General features: G+C 37.1%; 1 protein-coding gene across 7 annotated transcripts in view; it reads left to right on the top strand.

Moving 5' to 3' along the window:
• The window catches only part of USP45 (ubiquitin specific peptidase 45), a 75,646-nt gene that overhangs the window by 11,515 nt on the left and 41,447 nt on the right, over positions 1 to 22,684 (top strand). For all 7 annotated transcript variants that reach the window (XM_044245070.1, XM_044245063.1, XM_044245097.1 and 4 more), the window contains exons 5-7: positions 5,528 to 5,628; positions 20,181 to 20,323; positions 20,718 to 20,813. In XM_044245070.1, the coding sequence (XP_044101005.1) occupies positions 5,528 to 5,628; positions 20,181 to 20,323; positions 20,718 to 20,813 (340 nt within the window). The remainder of the gene's footprint in view (positions 1 to 5,527; positions 5,629 to 20,180; positions 20,324 to 20,717; positions 20,814 to 22,684) is intronic.

Here is a 22,684-nt window from a genome sequence, read left to right on the forward strand (position 1 = left end):
TGCTTACTCCTGGCTGGGAACAAAGTTCAGTTCCCTCCTTTTACATATAAGGACACTGAGTATCATTTACTTTTTTATAGTTACAAAGTAAACGTCCAGGCACTAAAACAAGACTTTGATTCCCTAGTTTCTTACTAGCATGTCATACTAGCTTCAGTGGCATAAATGGATACTGTATCAAAAAGTTTCCTAGATGTTTTAACACAAAAATTTTCTTTTTTAAATGTATATATGCATCTTTTTCAACAGAAATTTTCTAAAATTTTCAAAAGCTTTCAAGTTTTCCTTGAATGAATTTTCAGAGGTTTTCACAGAAATGCTTTAACTTTGTGTTTTCACTTCTCAGATCTAAAATTAATGTAGCAATATTTTGGCTTATAGAAGAAATCATCATCTTATAATATAGATTCATGACATGGGTCAGGTGTTGCTGCAGTTGTGTTTTTGTTGTTTCCAAGTAATAATATTGGGGGGAATGAGGAAAGCATAGGGACAGATTACTATGTAAATGATACATTGGAGTAGGGGAGAGGAGGATGATGATGCCTGGTGTGGCAGCTGAAGAAATACTTCTCTGCAGCCTGAGTGGAGCAGCGGTCTCCAACAATGGGGCCCAACACAGTCTCCAGGAAGTCTTGTTAAAATAGACTGCTGGGCCTTGGACTAGAGATTCTGATTTAGTAGTTCTTGGGTGGGACCTAAGAATTGCATTCTAACAAGTTCCTAGGATTGCTGATGCTGCTGGCCTGGGGACCACAGTTTGAGGACTACAGAAATAGAGGAAGGTGGAGGGAGAGTTGAGTGGCACCTGGTACAATAGGCTTATTTCAAGTGAGTCTATGTCAGAACTTCTGTTGTAGCTCTGAGGACCATAATTATGGTGTGAATCATGATGTAATTTCAGAAAAAAAAACCTTCAAAAAACCAAAAAAACAAAGCACACAAAAACCAAAACAAGTTACATAGCATAATAGTGTTGTTAGATTTAACTTTATTGATTTTGTAATTTTATTTTTATGCTTAATTATTTAATTTTTCTTTCATAGATAAATAGACCTATAAGGACAATCAATTATTGATCATTTTGTGAGTAGACTGTTAGATATGTATTATAATGAAAATAATTTAAGTCATATTTGAGGAAAAAATTTTAAAGGAAGAAATTCAAGCTGGTCATATGCATTTACAGAAACTTAGAGGTTGGGACTATTTTCTTTTTCCCATCTAATTCTTTTTTTTTTAAGATTTTTTTGTTTTTTATTTGACAGACAGAGATCACAAATAGGCAGAGAGGCAGGCAGAGAGAGATGGGGGAAGCAGGCTCCCTGCGACTCTGGGCTCTATCCCAGGACCCTGGGATCATGACCTGAGCGGTAGGCAGAGGCTTTAACCCTCTGAGCCACCCAGGTGCACCCCCCCTGCATCTAATTCTTTTTTTTTTTTTTCCCCAATTTATTTATTTTCAGAAAAACAGTATTCATTATTTTTTCACCACACCCAGTGCTCCATGCAAGCTGTGCCCTCTATAATACCCACCACCTGGTACCCCAACCTCCCACCCCCCTGCCACTTCAAACCCCTCAGACTGTTTTTCAGAGTCCATAGTCTCTCATGGTTCACCTCCCCTTCCAATTTAAACCTTAAAAAGTTTAACAATTTTTGAGGTGCCTGCGTGGCTCAGTCACTTAAACGTCTGCCCTCGGCTCAGATCATGATCTCAGGGTCCTGGGTCCTGGGTCCTGGGATCAAGCCCCACGTTAGGCTCCCTGCTCCTCAAGGAGTCTGCTTCTCCTTCTGTCCCTTCCCCCTTCTCACGTGTGTGCTCATATTCTCTCTCTCAAATAAATAAATAAAATCTTAAAAAAAAAAGTTTAACAATTTCAGTAGAAAACTTTACTAATTTCGATTAAAGGCCAACTTGAACTAGAAAAAACAAACTTGGAAACCCTAAAAAAGAAAGGAATGTGGTAGATTTGATTTAATTATGGCTAATAAAGTATTGCTCAGTAGTGGATTTAATGCTGCTTTAACAGGTAGTAATTATTAGCGCAGTCGCTTCTTACCTCTGACTTTCTTCAGAATCACAGAGGTGGAATGAAAAATCCATTGGTACTATTCATTGGTCCTCTGTTAAATCAGGGCTTTTATATTGTTAAATTCCATACATGATTCTTACGCCTGACCAGTGTTAAAAGGCACTGGTTTAGCACTTAAAGTTAACATAGAAGATGAGTGCTTTTATTTATCTTTTTACTTCTTCAGGTGAGTGCTTTTATTAAAGTACTTAAATCTTGGTTGAAAGGTATAGCATTTCCCCTATACTTTTATTACCTTGCTGATTTGTGATCCCTCCTGTGTCCTAGTTTCTCATCTGTAAAAAGGAAGTATTATACTTCTGGAGAGCTAATTATTTTAAAAATGATAATACTGTTTTGGCTGTTGTGAGGAATTAAACCAGAAAATGCATGTAAAGCATTTACAGTAGTGCCTGACACAAGTAGAAGCTCAATTAAAATTTTTTTGGGTTCTTTCTACTGGGAACAGGTAGAATTAATTCATGTTGAGCTGTCCTCTTTTCTCCAAATCCACTGCCATTGTGTAGTTTTTATTTACATTTTCTTTTTGTACTCTTTATATATATAAATATATATATATATATATTTTAAAGATTTTATTTATTTATTTGACAGAGAGAGATCACAAGCAGACGGAGAGGCAGGCAGAGAGGGAGATAGAGGGAAGCAGGCTCCCTGCTTAGCAGAGAGCCTGATGCGGGACTCGATCCCAGGACCCCGAGATCATGACCCGAGCCGAAGGCAGCGGCTTAACCCACTGAGCCACCCAGGCGCCCATTCTTTTTGTACTCTTAAAGTGACAATATATTTTATAGCAAGTAAAAATTAAATTATAGCATCAGTAAAAATTTCTTGACATTTCAATATTTTGCAAATGAGCAATTTTTATTATTTTTGGCAATAGTTACATCAGTAAATTTTGAGGGTTTATAATAGTGTGAATCTGGTAACAACATTGTTTGAATTCCATCATGGTCTATTAGAAAAGATGTTCTGGGAATGTTTTCTGTGGTTTGTTTCCTTCACAGGTTTATCTATGTACCTGTGTATTTCCTTTTTTCTTTTCTTTTCTTTTTTTTTCTAAGATTTCATTTATTTATTTGACAGAGAGATAGCGCAAGTAAACAGAGCGGCAGGCAGAGTGAGAGAGAGAAGCAGGCTCTCTGCTGAGCAGGGACCCCGACTGGGGGCTTGATCCCAGGACCCTGGAATCATGACATGAGCTGAAGGCAGCCACTTAACCAACTGAGCCACCCAGCCGCCCCATACATGTGTATTTCTGTATGCAAGCAATAAAGTAATATTTGTATTTTGTGTATGAGTAAATAATTTGACTGAATTTTGAGTGCTGTTTAGAATAGGAACCCAGACCTAGTTTGTAGCCATTAATCTCAGGACCACTAGTAATTACAAGAAGATTGTGAATATGTAGTGTGTTGACATAACACTTAATATTTAGGGGTGCCTGGGTGGCTCAGTGGGTTAAAGCCTTTGCCTTCAGCTCAGGTCACGATCTCAGGGTCCTGGGATCGAGCCCCGCATCAGGTTCCCTGCTCAGGGAGCCTGCTTCCCCCTCTCTCTCTGCCTGCCTCTTTGCCTACTTGTGATCTCTCTCTGTCAAATAAATAAAATCTTAAAAAAAAAAAACCATTTAATATTTATAAAACACTGTCAATATATATGTTCTTATTTAACCAAATATATGTTCTTATTTAACTTTTGGATCTTATGAAGATATGTAAGATATTATGAAGCAAGTAATGATAATACATAGAAAAAATTTTTATTAATACTATATGCACTAATGAGTAAACTTAGTAGAGGGCAGCTTTCTAGAAAGAAATGTGCTTTTGAAAATCTTTGGGAACTCTCTTCCCAACTAAGCCCCAAATAAAATAAAACAGTCTTCCCCTCTCTATAAGTGACATCTTCATCACTTAAGTATTCAGGTCAGAGGCCTAGCACTTACTTTCTTTCCCTTTCTATTTTTAAATCCTTTAACATAAGTAGACAAAATGGTATGATGATATCCTCCATACCTGTCATCCAACTTTAAACATTCCCAACTCTCAGCAGGTCTTTCCTCTAGACCAGAATTTCTGGATCTCAGGTCTGTCGTCATTTGAGCTGACAGTTCTTTGCTGTGAGAGGACTGCCCTGTATGTCACTGGAGGTCTAGCTGTCTACCCAGTGGGTGCTGGTAGCAGCTTCCCCAGTTGTGACAATGAGACGTGTCTCAAAACATTACCAAATGTCCCCTGAGGGGCAAAATTGCTCCTCTTTGAGATTCTCCAACTTACCCTCATCCACTTCCCCCTTTCCATGGCAGTTATTATTATTTTTTTAAAAGATTTTATTTATTTATTTGACAGAGAGACACAGTGAGAAAGGGAACACAGGAGTGGGAGAGGGAGAAGCAGGCCTCCCGCCAAGCAGGGAGCCTGATGTGGGGCTCCATCCCAGGACCCTGAGATGACATGAGCCAAAAGCAGGCATTTAACGACTGAGCCACCCAGGAGCCCTGGCATGGCAGTTATTTTTATACTTCTCTGTTTCTACCTGTAATTTCCGTAAAATAAATTTGTTCATTTCTGTCTTGCTTCTACCCTGACCTTCTATTCCTGATTTTCTCCATCTGACATTTGCCAGAGTGATGTTTTTTGTTGTTGTTGTTGTTTGTTTGTTTTTTAATTTATTTGATAGAGAGAGCCACCCAAGTGCCCCTCCAATCTGTATTTTAAAAATACCACTCTTGGGCATCTGGGTGGCTTAGTAGGTTAAGTTTCTGCCTTTGGCTCAGGTCATGATCTCAGGGTCCTGGGATTGAGCCCCATATCGGGTTCTCTGCTCGCCAGGGAGCCTGCTTCCCTCTTTCTCTCTCTGTCTGCCTCTCTGCCTACTTGTGATCTCTGTCTTTCAGATAAATGGATGAAATCTTTTAAAAAAAATACAGATTGGATCACATCACTTCCCTGCTTAAAAAACTCCTCATGGCTTTCCCTTACACTTAGGATAAAGTACCAGAACTTTAATTTGAATAAGGCTCTGTATGAACTCTCTCCTGCTCATTTCTCTAGACTTACCTAATGCCCCACGTATATTACCCCCCGTTTTATTTATTTACTTATTTTTAAAAAAATTTATTTATTTATTGGACAGGTAGAGATCACAAGTAGGCGGAGAGGCAGGCAGAGAGAGAGAGAGAGAGAGATGAGGAAGCAGGTTCCCCGCTGAGCAGAGAGCCCGATGTGGGGCTCGATCCCAGGACCCTGGGATCATGACCTGAGCTAAAGGCAGAGGCTTTAACCCACTGAGCCACCCAGGCATCCCTACCCCCCCCCCTCATTTTAAAGACAAGACTGGGTAAATATCAACTTTACTACTTTATTACCTGGTGTGCAAAATTATTGAAGATGATTTCATATTTACTTACATATTTATATTTTTTTCAGGTGTTATGAATGTGATGAAAAATTATCAACACAGTGTAATAAGAAGGTTTTGGCTCAAACAGTTGATTTTCTCCAGAAGCATGTTTCTAAAACACAAACAGGTAACTTAAGCAGTTGCTAAAGAAATTTGTATTAATGTATAATAGTTTATATTTAATGCAGAGAGTTTATAAGTTCATAAGTAGTACCTTAGATTTTACTGAGAGCTCTCCACACAAGTGCCATGCATCCTTAGGTAGTAATCTTGTGATGTTATGTTGTGTTGTATTTACGTAACTAATATGAGAAGCTAGACAGGGTAGTGACTGGATCATGGGCTTCTGAGTCAGACCAGTGCTGAGTTTGAATTCAGGCTCCACTTAAATTTCTTACTATCTGTGTGTCCTTTACTTCTTAGTTTGCTTACTTTAAAAATTAGGATGATAATTCTAATGTGTGTGGTTACTGTGAGCCTTAGAAATAATGTTTTCTGAAAATTTAGAAATGGTGAATGTAAAAATGCTTGCATGGTGCCCAACACCTGTTTATGGAGTGATATCTGCTCTTCGTTATGTAATCATAGTGTGGTTCTGACACTAACCACCAGGAGTTAGGCTACCCTTGCAGGTTAAGGGCTTGCTTAGTCCGACTCAAAATTAAACTCACTTTGGACACCATCCTCAAGCTCCCGTGCTTTCAGGCTGTCCACATTTCTGACAAACTGGCTATAAATTTAGGGGTTCCCACTCTCCTTCTTAGATTGAATAATTTGCTAGAATGACTCAGAGAACTCAGGAAAGTCCTATAGTTAAAATTATAGTTTTATTATAACAGGAAAAAGATACAAATTAGAACCAGCTAAAAGAATAGACACATAGGGCAAAAACGAGAAAAGTCCCAAGCATGAATCTCCTGTATCTTCTTGTGGAGTCAGGACACTTTATCCTCCTGGCACACTGATGTTTATCAGACACACAAAGTATTGTTAACCAGGAAAGATATCTAGAGCTGTTGTGTCCAGAGTTTTTAGTTGGTATTTCATTGGATAGGTACCTCTGCTGGAATCATTGGCCACATAGTTGAACTCAGTCTCTGGTACCTCAGCCCTCTAATCACACGTTGGTCTTTCTGGCATGGCTAGCTGCCATCCTCAGTAATCTTATCAGCATAAATTGTCTAGGGGCCCACCAAGAATAAGAAAGACACTCCTGTCCCTCTGGAAATCCCAGGATATAGGGGTTAATTCTCAGGAACCTGGTTACTGAGAGGCCAAATCCTTTCTCATTCAATAGGTAATGTATTATATATTATAAACTTCGTTAGTTATGTACGTTGTTGTCTAATATATCAACTATGTATAACACATGTTAATCTAAATGAAGAGTATGTAGGGAAGCAGTTTCTTCATTCAGAAATATTAAGTGCCTACCACATACTGGGTTTTATACTTTATTCAATATTAGTGATAAAACAAAAAACAGTTTTATATTGCCCTTTTGGAGTGTATAGTATAGTGGGAGAGACAGACCAAAAATATATGTATGTATTTCTGATGAGTGCAGAGGAAAGAAGAGATTGCAGGGATAGGTAATAATCTAGTGGTCACAGTGATCAAAAAAGGCCAGTATAGCTGGAGTGTGGTTTGCTGGGAGAGAGTAGAACGAAATGAAGAAGTGAGTGGCGAAAGAAAATAAGTGTGAGTTCGTGAAGGATACTGTAAGGAATTCCGTGGTAAAGAATTTTTATTTCATTGGAAGTGTAATGGAAGCTCTTAAAGTGTTTCGAGCGGGGGAGTAATGTCATTTCATCTTTTTAAAATAACATTACTCCGATTTCTGTATGGACTGTTGGAGTTGAGAGCGAAGGTAAGGAGATCATTGAGAAGGTCAGAGGAGGTTGTTGTGGTAGGGCAAATGAGAAACCAGGAGGGGCACTGGTGGAAAGTGGGTGGAGTAGATGTAGAGAGTGAAGGAGAGTGGGGAGAATCCAAACTCACCTCAGGGTTTTGGTACTAGGTGAATGGGTGAATGGACATGATCATTTTGAAATACCTTTGGTACAGAATTGAACTGCTTAGTAGGTGGCATTCAGAAACTGAAAAATAAAACCAAAATATACAGTCGTTAGCTATATTTTCTATAGCCCAACATACAAGCATTTTTGTTAGCTATTGCTCAAGACAAATTGGCAAAGGAACTGGAGGAGATAAACATGGGTTCCGGACAGCAGTAGAAATGATTAACTTTTTTTCACTCATTTATTTATTCAGCAAACATGTATTGAAACATTACTCTGTCCCAGGCATACTAGTCATAGCTCCAATTCTGCTCAAAAAAAGAACCAGGAAAATATGATGATGCTAGACATTTAACACTTAAGGAATGGCTTAGGGTCTTAATGCTGCCTCCTGAAGACTGAACATTTAATGTGCTTTTTTGGCCACGAGAAGGTATGTGGGGCTATCTGGGGGTGGCAAAAGTACAATTACAGAAAATATTTTATCTGGATTTTTTTTCCATCTTAGAGGTTCTTTGAGATTAAAAATAAAGCCAGTCTGATTTCATTCCATTTCTATTGGAATGGAATGAATAGAAATCTATTCCATTTCTATTTCTTGAGTATTTATTGTCATAAAGGATATAAGGTACGGAGCATGGAATGATATGGTCAGTAGAAAGAACATGGGCTTTGTCGGGGTGTGGGTTCTGGCATTCAAATTTGACTCTTTCAGTCACTGGCTCTTTGACCTGGGGCGGGTTACAGTTCATCTGAGCCTCATTTTCCTCAGCAGTTCCTCCCTCTTTTCCGTGGTGTTTTAGGCAACAGAGATTGATGAGTTCTTACCCTCAAGAATAATAATAAGCAAAATAGAGTTGTATTTTGAGTGATGTTCAAACAGAGTCCTTCAGAAATTCAAAAAGGGTTGAAATGTTCAATCGCAAAGAACAGAGAAAGAATTGCGAGTGAGTTGGCTTTCAAGCTGATCCTTAAAGGAAGAATTTTGAGTAGGCAGAGACGAGAAAAGCAATCATTTCAGGTAGTGGGAAGCACCGGTGTAACCCTTAATTGTGTTTGTGGAAACATGGGTAGCACGTGGGACAATGGGCACAGGTTCTTGAGGGAGTTAGAGAGTGTGTCAAGCCTTCAAAGTTAGGGAAAGACATAGTTCTGAATTCAAGGTTTCCTGAGGTTCCAGGTCAAAATGTCATTATCTTTCTGTTCCAAGCTACGATATCTCTCAGGCAAGTTTGCTTTAAAATAAGATGCATTGACATTCTAGAAATAAGTTTTTTGGGATAGTAATCTGCAATATTCTTTCTTGTGTGAGGCTTTATTTTTATAAAATACATTAAAAATCAGATCTGAAAGTTCTGTTGAGGTTTGTAGGAATGCCGATTATGATTATGCAACTATTTTAAATAGTAATTGTGAAGAGTGTAGAAATATAAAAATGTATATGGTAATTTAACAAGAATATGAAACTAAATTGCATTTTAGGAGGGAAGATAAGAATGTTTTTAAAGGATTCTGTTTATATTTTGCTCTAAGAAAAATAACTGCTGAGTAAAGCCTGTACCTGTACTTTACGCAGGTTTTTAAGTTATGCAAAGTCTGAACAGTTTCGTTTCTAATACTTCTGCTTCGCTCTCTGACCTTCTCCTCGCTCATGCTCTCTCTCACTGTCTCTCTCTCTCAAATAAATAAAATAAAAAATAATACATCTAATTTAGCTACTCTGCACAGAGAATCTCAGCCAGTGCCCCAACCATTTGTAAATACCACCAGCTCAGTGAATCTCAGCTTTTGGTCTCAGTAGCCCTTTAGATTCTGAAAAAATTAGTGAGGACTTAAAGAGTTTTGCTTGGGTAGGTTATAGCTATCAATATTTATCACATTAGAAATTAAAGTAAAAAATTACAGTATTTATTAAATCACTGAAAAATAGCAATAATTTCCATGACATGTTAACACAAATAATGTTTTAAGGAAGATAACTTTTTTTGTAAAGCAACACAAACTTAATAAAAGGCACTGTTTGACATTTTTGTAAAGCTCCTTAGTGTCTAGCTTAATAAAAATAGTTGCATTCTCCTAACTACTTCTGTATTCAGTCAATGATACCATGGTGTCTACTCTCTAGAAAACTGCATTATATAACTGAGAATGAATGGAAGGGAAAAAAAAACCCCAAATAATGTCCTAGACTTATTATGAAAATACTTTTGACCTTATGGACCAGGGAAAGGAAGAGGGTGTCTTCAGATCCACTTTTAGAACTGCTGAACTAGCATATTTCTGTCTGCATTTTCTCTCTTTTTTTTTTTTTTAAGATTTTTATTTATTTATTTGACAGAGAGAGATCCCAAGTAGGCAGAGAGGCAGGCAGAGAGAGAGAGAGAGGAGGAAGCAGGCTCCCTGCTGAGCAGAGAGCCCAATGCGGGACTCGATCTCAGGACCCTGAGATCATGACCTGAGCCGAAGGCAGCGGCTTAACCCACTGAGCCACCCAGGCGCCCTCTGTCTGCATTTTCTGTCTTCAACCTTATTTGCCCTGAGTTTTCAGCTCACACCCTACTTCAAGGACACTGTTCCAGTCTTTTACCTTATCTTTTCTACTTCTGTGCAGCATACTTCAGAATCTAATAACACAAAGTTTTGTGGTGTTTAGTTTTCCTGTATATGTGTCTTTTTAAAAAATTTTTTTTTTAAATTTAAATTCAGTTAATTAACATGTAATATTGGTTTCAGAGGTAGAGTTCAGTGATTCCTCAGTCTTATTTAATACCCTCTGCTCCTTACATCACGTGCTCTCCTTAATGTTCATCACCCACTTTATGTGTCTTTCTATGAAACTGCACGTTCCTTGAGGATTGTACCCTGGCTTATATTCTCTTTGATTCTCAGTGTGGCTAGGCAGTAAATACTTGCTGAATTGAACTGAGCTAGCATGTGATGAGTTTTTACTGAAGAAGTAGGAAAAGCTTTGCATTTTCACCAAAAAAGCCCTATTAATCTCAAAATTATCTTATTTATTCATTCAGCTTTTATTATACTTGAGCTTCTACCTTGTGCCAGATGCTGTGCTAGATATCGAAGATACAATAGTGAATGAAACAGATCTATTTCTGTTTCTGCTATTATCGATCTTCTGGTCAAGTGAGGGATATTGCCAAATCACACTTAATTGGTTAATGATTGCTTACGTACTGCTGTGATGGTGCAAGTGCAGGGGACTATGAGGATAATTCTGAGTAGTAGTGAATGTAGGCTGGCTATTTTATTTCGAGCCAGAGTTTGTTTTGTTTTTTAAGTTTTATTTATTGCAAGAGAGGAGTGGGTGCATGAGCAGGGTTGGGGGTTGGGGAGAAAGAGAGGGAGAAGCAAACTACCCACTGAGTGAGGGCTCAGGATCCTGAAATCATGACCTGAGCCAAAGTCAGATGCTTAACTGGCTGAGCCACCCAGGTGCCTCTAGAGCAAGAGCCATCAGGGCCAGGAGCTGAAGGATATGTAGAAATTAGGTAGACAAAGAGGAAAGGGGTGTGTGTTCAGGTGGAGGAAATAGATCATTGATGAGGGAGCTTGATTTGTTCAGGGAATTCTGTAGAGCTGTAGGTTGAGTATTTTGATGCCTGGGGGGGGTGGTGAGGGGGTTAGACTAGATGTAGGTAGAAACCGATATTGAAGGGCCTTGTAAGTTTAGAGTATATCCTGTAGGCAGTTAGGAACCACTAGTGGATTTTAAGTGGAGAATTGAATAATTAGTTTTGTATTTTAGAAAAATCACTAACAGTAACATGGAGATAGACAGAAATGCCTTTATATATATATATAAATGCCTACTCAGTTATGTGGCAGTATCAATTTATTATATGACTGAAGATTTTCTGAGGCTAATGGTTCACTAAGAGTTAGTGCAATTTTGAAAATAGACAGGTGAAGTAATTATTATTTGCTTCCAAGGTACAGGAGTAGCAGGGCAGACAAGTTTTTTCTTTTTACTCTTCAAAGATTGAACTTTTCAGCTGTAGAAATGGGCAAATTACATTAATACTACATGACTGGTTTAGGTAATTGCATTAGGCAGTTGAGGAACCCCCAGTGCAGGTTCCCAGAAGAATGCTTACAGCTGTGTAGATTTCACATCTGATGCTAGGATTTGCTTAAAAAAAAAAAAAATTCTGTCTACATCTCCCCCTCAAACACATACCAGAAAATTGAAAACAAGTAAAATCCCCATATAATAAGGTCACATATAAGATTTTTTAAAAAGCAAGAAAACTTTACTGTGAAAATCAAGAAATATGTATTATTAAAAAGTGGGTCACTGTTCTCTTAAGGCTCATGAGATATGTCACTTTGATAGTCTTATAAATATTCTACAAATACTTAATGAATATAGGTATTCCTGAAGAACTAATAGCATTGAATATTGATTTGCTTTTTATGAACTAGATGGATGATTGACAATCCCATATTGTTTTCTGAGTAATTTTGGCCCATAATTTTTAATACTGAGGAGATGCCACTTTCAAAGAGCTTAAAGAGGGCCTGAAATATATTCTGTTAAATACATTAAGCTTATGCTTTTGGTATAAAAAGATACAAGTTATGTTGGTTCTTTCAGTTTTATTAGGAATAAGTTTGCTGTATCTTTTTTTTTTTTTGGCATGTTTGAGATCTGAAATAATGTGTCTGAGGATAAATAATATTGTGCCCTTTTATAGTAACAATTTGAATATAGTGTGGTACTTTATAACTTTTTGTAAAAAAGGAATACATTTTGTTTTGCTATAAAGTGACCATCAAACATCTCATAAATTTATTTGAATTTTCAAAAATAAGTACTAAAAATAGTTAACTTTCCTGTGTAAAAGGGGTTAGGGACAAAAAGATGTTGGGCATTTAAAAATAACTTATTGTTACCCGTAGGGATAAAAATCCACAGCTCTCCATCCAAACTATAGAAAACGAAATTATCTGAGTGACTATTTTCTCAGTTCTCTCAAAGACAGCACTAACTAGTTCCTTTGTGAATACACTGAGAGAAGTTAATTGTATACAGTGAGTGCCTAGGGCATTAGGGCTTAATTCTTTTTAGGAACCCTTTGAGAAGGGCTGCTATAAACTTTAATAAAGGTATAAATTCACACCAAAGACATCTGGCAATTGATTACATCCAGCCTTTGCTAAAGAGTAGTGGCCTTTTCTTTCGTATCACCACTAGCATTTCATAAGTGTCTTAAGTTATCAACTTATTAACCTTATAAACCATTGTTACCCAGACAGATAGTAGATCATAGTGGTTAAATTTGTGGATTCTGAAGCCACACTGCCTGGGTTTGAATCTCCTGTCACTAAAAACTGTGTGCCTTAATTTCATCATCATCTCTACAGTGGGGGCAATTATCAGATATAATAATGCTCTCAAACTCTTTCTTTAAAGAAGCAAATTACAAAATAAGTTTACTTTCTTTGTGCTCGTGGGAAACTCAGGAATCACCAGTGTTCCCTTTTTGGTTTAACCAAAGTAATTTACAAATCATCAAGGTAATTTAAAAATATTTATAACTTTAAGAAAAGGTAGATATTTAATATTGTTTGGCAACAGTTTGCAACGATGTGGTTGGAACTAGGGGGTATTATGCTAAGTGAAATAGTCAGAGAAAGACGGTTATTGTATGATCTCACTGATATGAGGAATTTGAGAAACAAGACAGAGGATCATAGGGGAAGGGAGGGAAAAATGAAACAAGATGAAACCAGAGAGGGAGACAAACCATAAGAGACTCTTAATCTCAGGAAACTGAGGTTTGCTGGAGTAGAGGGGAGTAGGAGGGATGGCGTGGCTGGTGATGGACATTGGGGAGGGGATGTGCTTTGGTGAGTGCTGTGCATTGTGTAAGACTGTTGATTCACAGACCTGTACTCCTGAGGCAAATAATACATTATATTTTCAAATTCCATTTGAATTAAATACCAGGGAAATGTGTTAAATTATAATAAAATGGTAATAACAGAAAAAAAATATTGCTTGGCAACAAATTTGCTAGTCACTGTTTTCATTTTTCTCCCATGAAAGCTGCATCTCTTTGTACTTGCTCTTTATTTCTGTAGGTAGTTTTTTTTTTGGAATTTTGGACAGTTGAGAAACACACCTTAAATTTTGATGACTGTTGTAATGCTGCCTTCCAGAAAGATTATACAGAGGGTATAGTTGACAAGAATCCCTATTTTCCTGTAATTAGCTTTGTTTACAGTTTTTAAGGGTTTTATTCTTTGGCAATAATGAAGTTTGAAGTTTTAAATGTCATCATTACCAGATCCATCAATCTTTCCTGTAAAGATTTTTTAGTCTTTTGGGCCATGCTTTGAAAGGCTTTTGTACTCTTCGATTATAAAGATAGTCACCTACAATTTCTTGCACATTACATTTTAATATATGTCCGATTTAATATTTTTAAATTTGATTTTTTAAAAATCATAGGAACTTTGTGTTGGGGTCATATTTGTGATAGGAAAATTTGAGCTACATAAGATTACTTTTTAGATAGTCTTAGCCAAGTCGTTGAAGAAAAAAAAAATTTTTTCTTTTCTGGTTCTGTGATCACCCAGTTTTCTATCTTGTAAGACCTGAGGTATCTATAGAACCTATTAGGTCTATTCAGTTAACCAGAAACTCTTTGAGTACTCAGATTCTAGGCTTAAAGGGAAACGACAGAGATCTAAAAGAGCTTTAATAATTTTATCAGGAATGCCTGAAGCTTTCTCTTGATGTTCTCTGTCTTCTGGGTCTATGTTGATCTTATTACGAAAGTACAATATCTGATGACAGTGTTGTAATATAAAAAGATAAGGAGGGTAAGCTAGAGTAAATCCCTTTTGATGTAATTACCTTGTAACCCTGAAAATCTTTGATGAATCTTTCTAATTATGGGCATTTCATGGGTTCAGGTAAAAGTTGAGAACAAAATAAATCATTGGTAATCAAATTTTGTATAGTTTGTCTTTTTTGTTATTGCTGTAACAGCCTAGTCCTTTTTTTTTTTTTTTTAAGGATTTTATTTATTTATTTGGCAGAGATCACAAGTAGGCAGAGAGGCAGGCAGAGAGAGGGGGTGGGGGAAACAGGCTCCCTGCTGAGCAGAGATTCCCAGGACCCTGAGACCATGACCTGAGCTGAAAGCAGAGGCTTTAACCCACTGAGCCACCTAGGCACCCCCAGCCTTATCCTTTTAATTATACTGTACTTCAGAACACCTTGAAATTCAGTCCTTAGTGCATTTAGTTCTGCGTTTATAAAGGAAGAGTTCATAAAGTGAGAATGACCTGAAATCCCTGCCAGACTGAGAAAGCATTGTTGTCTCTATAAACAAAATGATCAGTAATCATTCCTCATTAATAATGCATTACTTTTTATTAAAACACACACACATGTCAGTATGTCAAATTATTGCGAGACTGATTCAGATGCCCTTGTTTTGTTTAAGATTTATTTGAGGGGTCAGGGGCAGAGTCAGATGCTTAATGACAGAGCCATCCAGGCGGGTCAGATACTCTTGTTTTAAACTAGAATCTTAAATTCTCAGCTGATACTTTCTTAGTGAGCAAATGTACATATATACTTAACTGCTAAAAGTTTTGCTAAGATGTTATGAATCTGAGGTTCAGTATCTCTATGTTGGCTGTATATCAGTCTTTACACTCATCAGTTATAAGCAATCAAATATAAACACTTACACATAGTGGCTCATATAGTGCCTGAGACAACAGAAATTTAATAAATCAGTTGTATTTGAATTGTTACATTTTATAAATGTGCTGTAGAGTAAAACAAAAAACTTGCACTTTAAAACACAATTTAGGGGTGCCTGGGTGGCTCAGTCATTTAAGTGTCTGACTCTTGATTTCAGCTCAGGTCATCATCTCAGGGTCCTGGGATGGAGCCCCAAGCCCCGTGTCATGCTGTGCTCTCAGCAGGGAATCTGATTGAGATTCTCTTCCTCTCTCTCTCTACACCCGCCCCCCTCAGCACTCACACACACTCTCTTTCTCTCAAATAAATAAATCTTAAAAAAAAATTAAGCCCATTTAAATAGTTCTTAGAAAATGTCCTTTTATTTTCTAGTTAACTTACCTGATCTATGTAATATTTAAGTCTAACAGCATAATTGTGAATATGTTCTCACAGACTTACATGTAGAAGTCACTAAACAGACCCTTGCCACTTGTGTGAAGTGGCTATTTAACCATGAAATAAACTATTTTTATTGCGATTGCCCCGTGGCTATGTTCTTTCTGGCAGCGCTGTCCATATTTGGTGGCTCTGCATGGAGAGCCAGGTGGTGCTGAAAAGCATCGCACAGTGAAGCGTGGATAGATCTAGGTTCGACATTTGTCATCCCTTACTGCTGAAGGGAAGGGTAAAATCTGTTTTTCCATATGTTTATGCTTTTTTTTTTGCCCGCAGTTTTGTCCAGATGGTCTTATGAACATTGTTTACTTTAGGATGCTATCCCAGATGTTTTGAAAACTGATGGGTAATGTGGTACACAGATACATAATCATTTGCGTGTTACAGTTTTTAAAAATGCTATTTGTTCTTGTAAGAATAAAGTATAATTTATTTCTGGAAGTATTTTTCAAGTGAATGATTAATGTATTAAAATACAAAAATATGAAAAATATTACATCTATATGATTAGCATATATAGTATACATATGATACATATATAGACATATATACTACATATATACATTAGTATCATCTGCAGTTTATTTTCCCCAACATTTTTTTAATTTTTTTCATTTAATAAGCAAAAACAAAAAAAATTCTGGCAGCGTTAACTGAAGGAAGTGCTTTTGAGGAGTGTTTTGTTCAGGGTTGTATATACCTTGGTATGTAAGACGCTTGCCTTCCTATCTTTTATAATTCTCATTGTACATAAATCAGGAGAAGAAATTACGTGGTAAAATGGCAATAGAGTTATAATAGAAAGATTGTCATATGACTTTGGGCAAATCAGTTAACCTGTTGGAGACTGTGTTTTTTAAATGAAAATCAGAGTAACAACCTTGCCTAAAAAGATTTAATTACTCTAGCATCTGAAATCTCTTCAAAGTCACTATGAAGCCATCTAGTGGCAGCAGCAAGAAGGAGATCTGAGACCAGCTGATTCTAGGCTCTACTTGGAATCTCAGAAGTAATGAAGAGGTGGACGGCTCCCATGTGCACAGCCAGCCAGGGGCCATATGGGGCCTCCTCTTGTTTGTGCAGTGCTTCTTAACCACTGACTGGCTTTTTTCATTTTTCATTTTACATCCAGTTGCAGACTTGAATACTGTCTTGCTTTTTCCTGCTTTTCCTTCTCTATGTGCCAGGTTTCTGCCCTTAAGTAACCTTTCTATTGATTTTACCAGCCTTTGCCCCCCAAGTTCTAGTATGGGGTTTAATTATTACTTGTTTTAATATATGAAAGACAGGAGAAGAGATCTATCTTGCTAGTTCTTTTCTGTGTTAATTCAGAACTTCAGGGTTCAGAGTCAAAAACAACTCTTCAGTATCTGGACAGCAGACATCCTGTAACCACCAGTCATGTTTAAAGAATACGCCAACAGGAGAACTTGTGTGGCTCAGTCAGTTAAGCAGTCTGACTCTTGATTTCAGCTTAGGTCATGATCTCAGGGTCTTGGGATCGAGCCCCATGTAGGCTCTGTGCTCAGCAGGGAGTTTGCTTAAGATTCTCTCTTTATCTGCCCCTATTGCCTGCTTGTGTGTGTGCTCACTCTCTCAAATCTTAAAAAAAGAAAAAAAGAATAAGCCAACAGGTACAAAGGGAAAAAATGGGTAATAGGGTTTATGGGAAAATATTACATCATGGATAAAAGTTGCTAAGACATGAAAGAAAAATATTTTCCGGGGTTCCTGGATGGCTCAGGGGGTTAAAGCCTCTGCCTTCGGCTCAGGTCATGATCCCAGGCTCCTGGGATCGAGCCCCACCTCCGGCTCTCTGCTCAGCAGGAAGCTTCCTTCCTCCTCTCTCTCTTTTCCTACTTGTCATCTCTATCTGTCAAATAAATAAATAAAATCTTTAAAAAAAGAAAAAAGAAAAATCTTTTCCATGCAGTAGGTTTACTTAATGAAAAAAACCCTTAGAAACCACCGTTCATTTTTCTCAATGAGGTATGAAAACCACACAGTCAATATAAAAAGCAAAACTCATATTAGCAATTCGGAAAATCGATTAGAAAATCGATTAGAAATAAAAGCTAAACTTGAGGACAAAAACCCAGGAAGTTACAGGAAATGATTAAAGAGAAGAAAAAACTGAGGGCAGATAAACAATGGACGTGAAGGATCGCTTATGAAGGCATGGGTTTTGGCACAAGTAACAATTTTGGGTAGACTCTCTAGGCTGTTTTCACCTACTTACATAGTGCTTACCTTGCCAGGTGCTTTGCAGATAGTCGTTCTGCATTTAATCCTTATGAAAAGCTTATTAGAAAGTTTATTAACCCCCCCTTAATTCATGCCTTTTCTTTGGCAAAAGTCACAAGTGCTGAGTCAAGCTTTATTTGAACCAACAGGATGCGTATGACATCAGTCTGTCCTACCTTAGATTACTTTCTTTTTATGGTGTTTGCTTTCTGCTTCTGTCCCTGAAAAGAGGGCGACTTCCAGACCCATTCCTCTCCCTTAATGCTATTGTGTAGAAGGGCAGGATGGGAGGGGTGTCTTAACTTATTTACTCTTCAGAACACATCAGAAACACGGAGGGCTGAGGTGCTACTGAACCTGTTTAATATGGTATGTTTTCATTTATATTGAATTTTTCTTATATATGATCTCCCCAACATTACACCCCTATGGCAGAAAGAGCAGTAGTGAGACATTTTCTGATCTTCCTCAGTCTGATTGGGGAGACAGTCAAATATTTAAAAATTAATTAGCAGTGCAAGGCAGTATGTCACATTAGATGAATAAAACACATAGTTGCAAAGAACTACAAAATCTGAAGGATGAAAGGAATTTAAAAATGATATTTCGGTTAGGGGCCCCTCAGTTGTCAGTTGGTTAAGCGTCTGCCTTTGGCTCAGGTCTTGATCCCAGGGTCCTGGGAGCCTGCTTCTCTCTCTCTCTCTGCCCGCCCCTCTGCCTACTTGTGATTTCTCTCTCTCTCTCTCTAATAAATCTTTTAAAAAAAGAAAAAGAATACTTAGGTTAAAACCAAAAAATTTGAGAACTTGGAAATTTCCTGTCAAACTCCAAATTATATATATATATATATATATATATATAATAGATTTAATAGATTTTATTTGAGAGGGAGAAAACAGAAGTGGGGGGAGGGGCAGAGGGAGAGGCAGAGAATCTCCAGCAGACTCACGCTGAGCATGGACCCCATCATGGGCCTCCATCTTATGATCCTGAGATCAAGACCTGCGCTGAAATCAGGAGTTGGCTGCTTAACTGACCTGAGCCACCCAGGTGCCCCTCAAATTATATTTTGATTCAGCGCCTGGGTGGCTCAGTGGATTAAGCCGCTGCCTTCGGCTCAGGTCGTGATCTCAGGGTCCTGGGATCGAGTCCCGCATCGGGCTCTCTGCTCGGCAGGGAGCCTGCTTCCTCCTCTCTCTCTCTCTCTGCCTGCCTCTCTGCCTGCTTGTGCTCTCTCTGTCAAATAAATAAATAAAATCTTTAAAAAAAAAAAAAAAAAAGAAAGTAATTTGCTGTTCAATAGATGTGATCATGTCAGTTTGTAAAAGTTAGAAATTGTTCTTTTTTGGATTGTTTTGAAACATGATGAATTGATATAATTTTCATATCTTCATTAACTATATAAACCAGTGAACCCCAAACATGTAGTTATATACCATACATATAGGCATTTTACTTTTTATATTATAATATAGTTCTAATTTGTTAAGCTTTTTATTTTGTTGTTTCAAACTTATAGAAAAGTTGCAAGAACAATACAAAAAATTGCTATTATATGGCGATTTTACAATTCCAGTATTTCTTCTGTGTATTAGTTGGCATTTTCTTGTATGGAAGAGTTTTTCCCTTTTCCTCCAATTTAAAAACCTGTTATTGATTCTGAGCCATTCTCACTATGTTCAGTGAATAGTAAACTACTACAACCCTTCTTTATTTTAAAATTCAGGTTGTCCCAGAGTGGACCAGTGGAAATGTGTTCAGAATGGTGCATGTGTATTTTTGACCTACTCATCACTTTTTTTGAGCACTTCCTTATTTTCTGGCACAATAAAAATGTTATAGGCTTAACTTTGTTTCTTTGCTGTCCTAGGTGTAGAATCAGCCTTTTCTCAAGGAGTCTTCATTTCTTTTAGTGAGGAATGGTATTTAGGAACAGAAATCTGGATGTTTTCTTCTTGTTTTTTTTACTTTATTCTTTTATACCTAACTATGTAATTCATCTGGAATATATCCCTCAATGTTGTATGGAGTATAAATATATAGCAGTAAGACACAAACTGGAGATATTTATTTGTGTTTGTATTCTTGCCCTTCAGGGACACCAGTTCAGGGGAAAATCTTAATTAATGTATTCAAATTATTTCAAATTATGTATATTATATATTATTACATATAATATTATTATGTATATATTTGATTTTATGTCTTATGTCAGTTATGTTTTCTCTAACCTAGGTGCATTTTCTAGAATCCTAAAACTTTGTGAGGAAAAATGTGAAACAGGTGAAAAAAAGAGGGGAAGAAAAGGCAGCAATGTACCGTCTGTGAAAGGAATTTCAAATTTAGGAAATACTTGCTTTTTTAATGCAGTCATGCAGGTAAGAGCCATCAGGAATCTTTGTAAAATGTAAAAGATAACTTTAATTAATTTATATTTACCGACACACCTGTAAACTAGCAATTGACTGCTGAAGGTTCGCCTAGAAATTTCCGTTTTCTTTTTGTTTTAGGCTGTCTGTAGCCATTGCTGCTTACATATATATGCCTCATTTTTGCACAGTGCTTCTGGAAGTCCTTCTCTGTTTTACTGTGGTTCTGTCCATAATACGGACATCTATTAAATGTGAAATGTGCCCAGTCAGGTTTTTTAAAACTTAAAATTATTTTTTGCTCTGCTAGATGACATTGAGAGTTGAAGAGACCATTTATTCCGTAGAATCAGAGGCATATGACAGCCGAATCAGAAGACTTTTGACTTTTGCTTTCTTTTAGAACTTGGCACAATCTTACATTCTTATGGAACTGATGAATGAGAACAAAGAAAATGGGACAAAACTCAAGATTTTTCCTTCTCCAGACTCTCAGCTGGTAAGAAGAATGACTACTGGGATAATTGCTCTTTTTAGATGAGCCACTGATGGTGCCAAAATTGATCTTTTGTATTTCTCAGCACTGTTAACTGAGATAGTGCTTTGAAAAAGTATTTTGAAAAAAATAATTCAAAAGCATTTTGTGAAAATAATCTGATTTTTAAATTCTAAAGTAAGACCTCCAAACATATGTGGTTCAAACATATGTTGTTCAAACATATCATGGGCCAAACGATTCAAAAATATTACGGCAACTTTCAAACAAAAGGGGTTTGGACTTTATTGAGCAAAATGTCTAGGACTCCTATTTTGGAGCATTTGCTTAAATATGACATTTTAGTTCTTTAAAACTAGATTTTATTTTAATAGTGAGCAACTAAAGGTTTTTTGGAGCCTAGTTTGAAAATAGGTTTTTAAGCTAATGAGAAAAGGAAAAAAAAAAAAGAAAGAAAAAAAAGCAGCCCTTAATATTCAGAAGCTGGCTTGGCACCACAATTAGGCCATATTTTTCAATCTCACAAAATACCAACCTCAGGCCAGGTTACTCAGAGACTGATAAAATAAGACAAAGTAAAGCCACTTGATAATTTTTTCTAAACTCCGACAAAAGCAAGGTTAGTCTACCGCTTAGAAAAATCCCAAGCACCCTCTCTTGACCAAAGTGAGAGACTGTGACTTCTTTGCTAATTACAGATTTAGCCTCATTCTTGTCTCCCAAAGAGACTAGAATTTTGGTTACCCTAACTCAAAAGATAAGATATATTGAGATACCCAGTCTAAGAATTGTCTCCACTTTCTGACAGTGGTCCATTGAGAGCAAACTTTTGTTTCCTTAGACTCACCCCCGGATTATTCAACCAAAGACCATATCCTGTATCAGTTCTTTCCAACACCGTCTTTTTAAGACACCGTGTGGTTTCCCATGGTGTGTGTTCTTCCTAAATGCAACAAGTAATAAACCCCTCTTGTTCAATTACTAGTGTGTTCCTGGTAGTCTTTGCCTAGAGGACCCTGAGACCAGTAATAACTTTTTTTTTAGTTAGAAATTGGTGTGTGTTTGTGTGTGTGTGTGTGTGTGTTTTGGAGGAAGAGAAAGTATGTATAGCTCATGCCTTTTGAAAACACTTCAGAAAGGGGATTTCTAAAAATTCTTAGCCCAATGTAGTAATCTTAGATATTTCTTCCAAGGAGGCAGTTTTGAAAGACAGTATTGTTGAATTTCTTTGTTGAAAAGGCAGCCTGTAAACTTACTGCCTGTTCAGCCCCTTAAAATTTTCATGGCAGATCCCAGTGCCCTCTGCTAAAATGTAGTGAGGTAGTGAAAACTACTCACTGGGAGTTAGTGCTTCGTCATTTGAAAAGATTTCCTATTAAATGTGATTAAATGTTAGGTACTTTACATGTGGAACTGTGTCTTGAGATGACTGTGGCAATTAGATATTATAGCTGATCGCTTTCGATTGTGTTTGTCTAAGAGGAGAGTTTCAAGCTTAGGTCTTCGGTCTTTGGGACATAGAGTTGACCTGAGCTGGAGAACTATCAGTGTAGATCACTGCTCTTTGAATCACCAGTTTTACTTTGTCCTTGGCAATCTATATGCCTTTTGTTTGTTTTCCTTACCTTATTGTATTGGCTCTAACCTCTAGTAACATATTGAATAGAAATGATGAGAGCAGACATTCTTGCCTCAAATCCCCAGAGTAGGGCAAAAATATCCAGTCCCTTTCATTAGTATCAGGAATGAAGTTAATTGTAGGATTTTCATAGGGTTTTTTTTTTCTTTCCTTTCATTTTCATTTCATTTACCCATTTACCCATCCCCTATTCTCTATGAGCTGGTTTTTGGGGGTTTTGTTTTGTTTTAAATTC

This window comes from Neovison vison, chromosome 1, assembly GCF_020171115.1.
Source record: "Neovison vison isolate M4711 chromosome 1, ASM_NN_V1, whole genome shotgun sequence".
NCBI lineage: Eukaryota > Metazoa > Chordata > Mammalia > Carnivora > Mustelidae > Neogale > Neogale vison.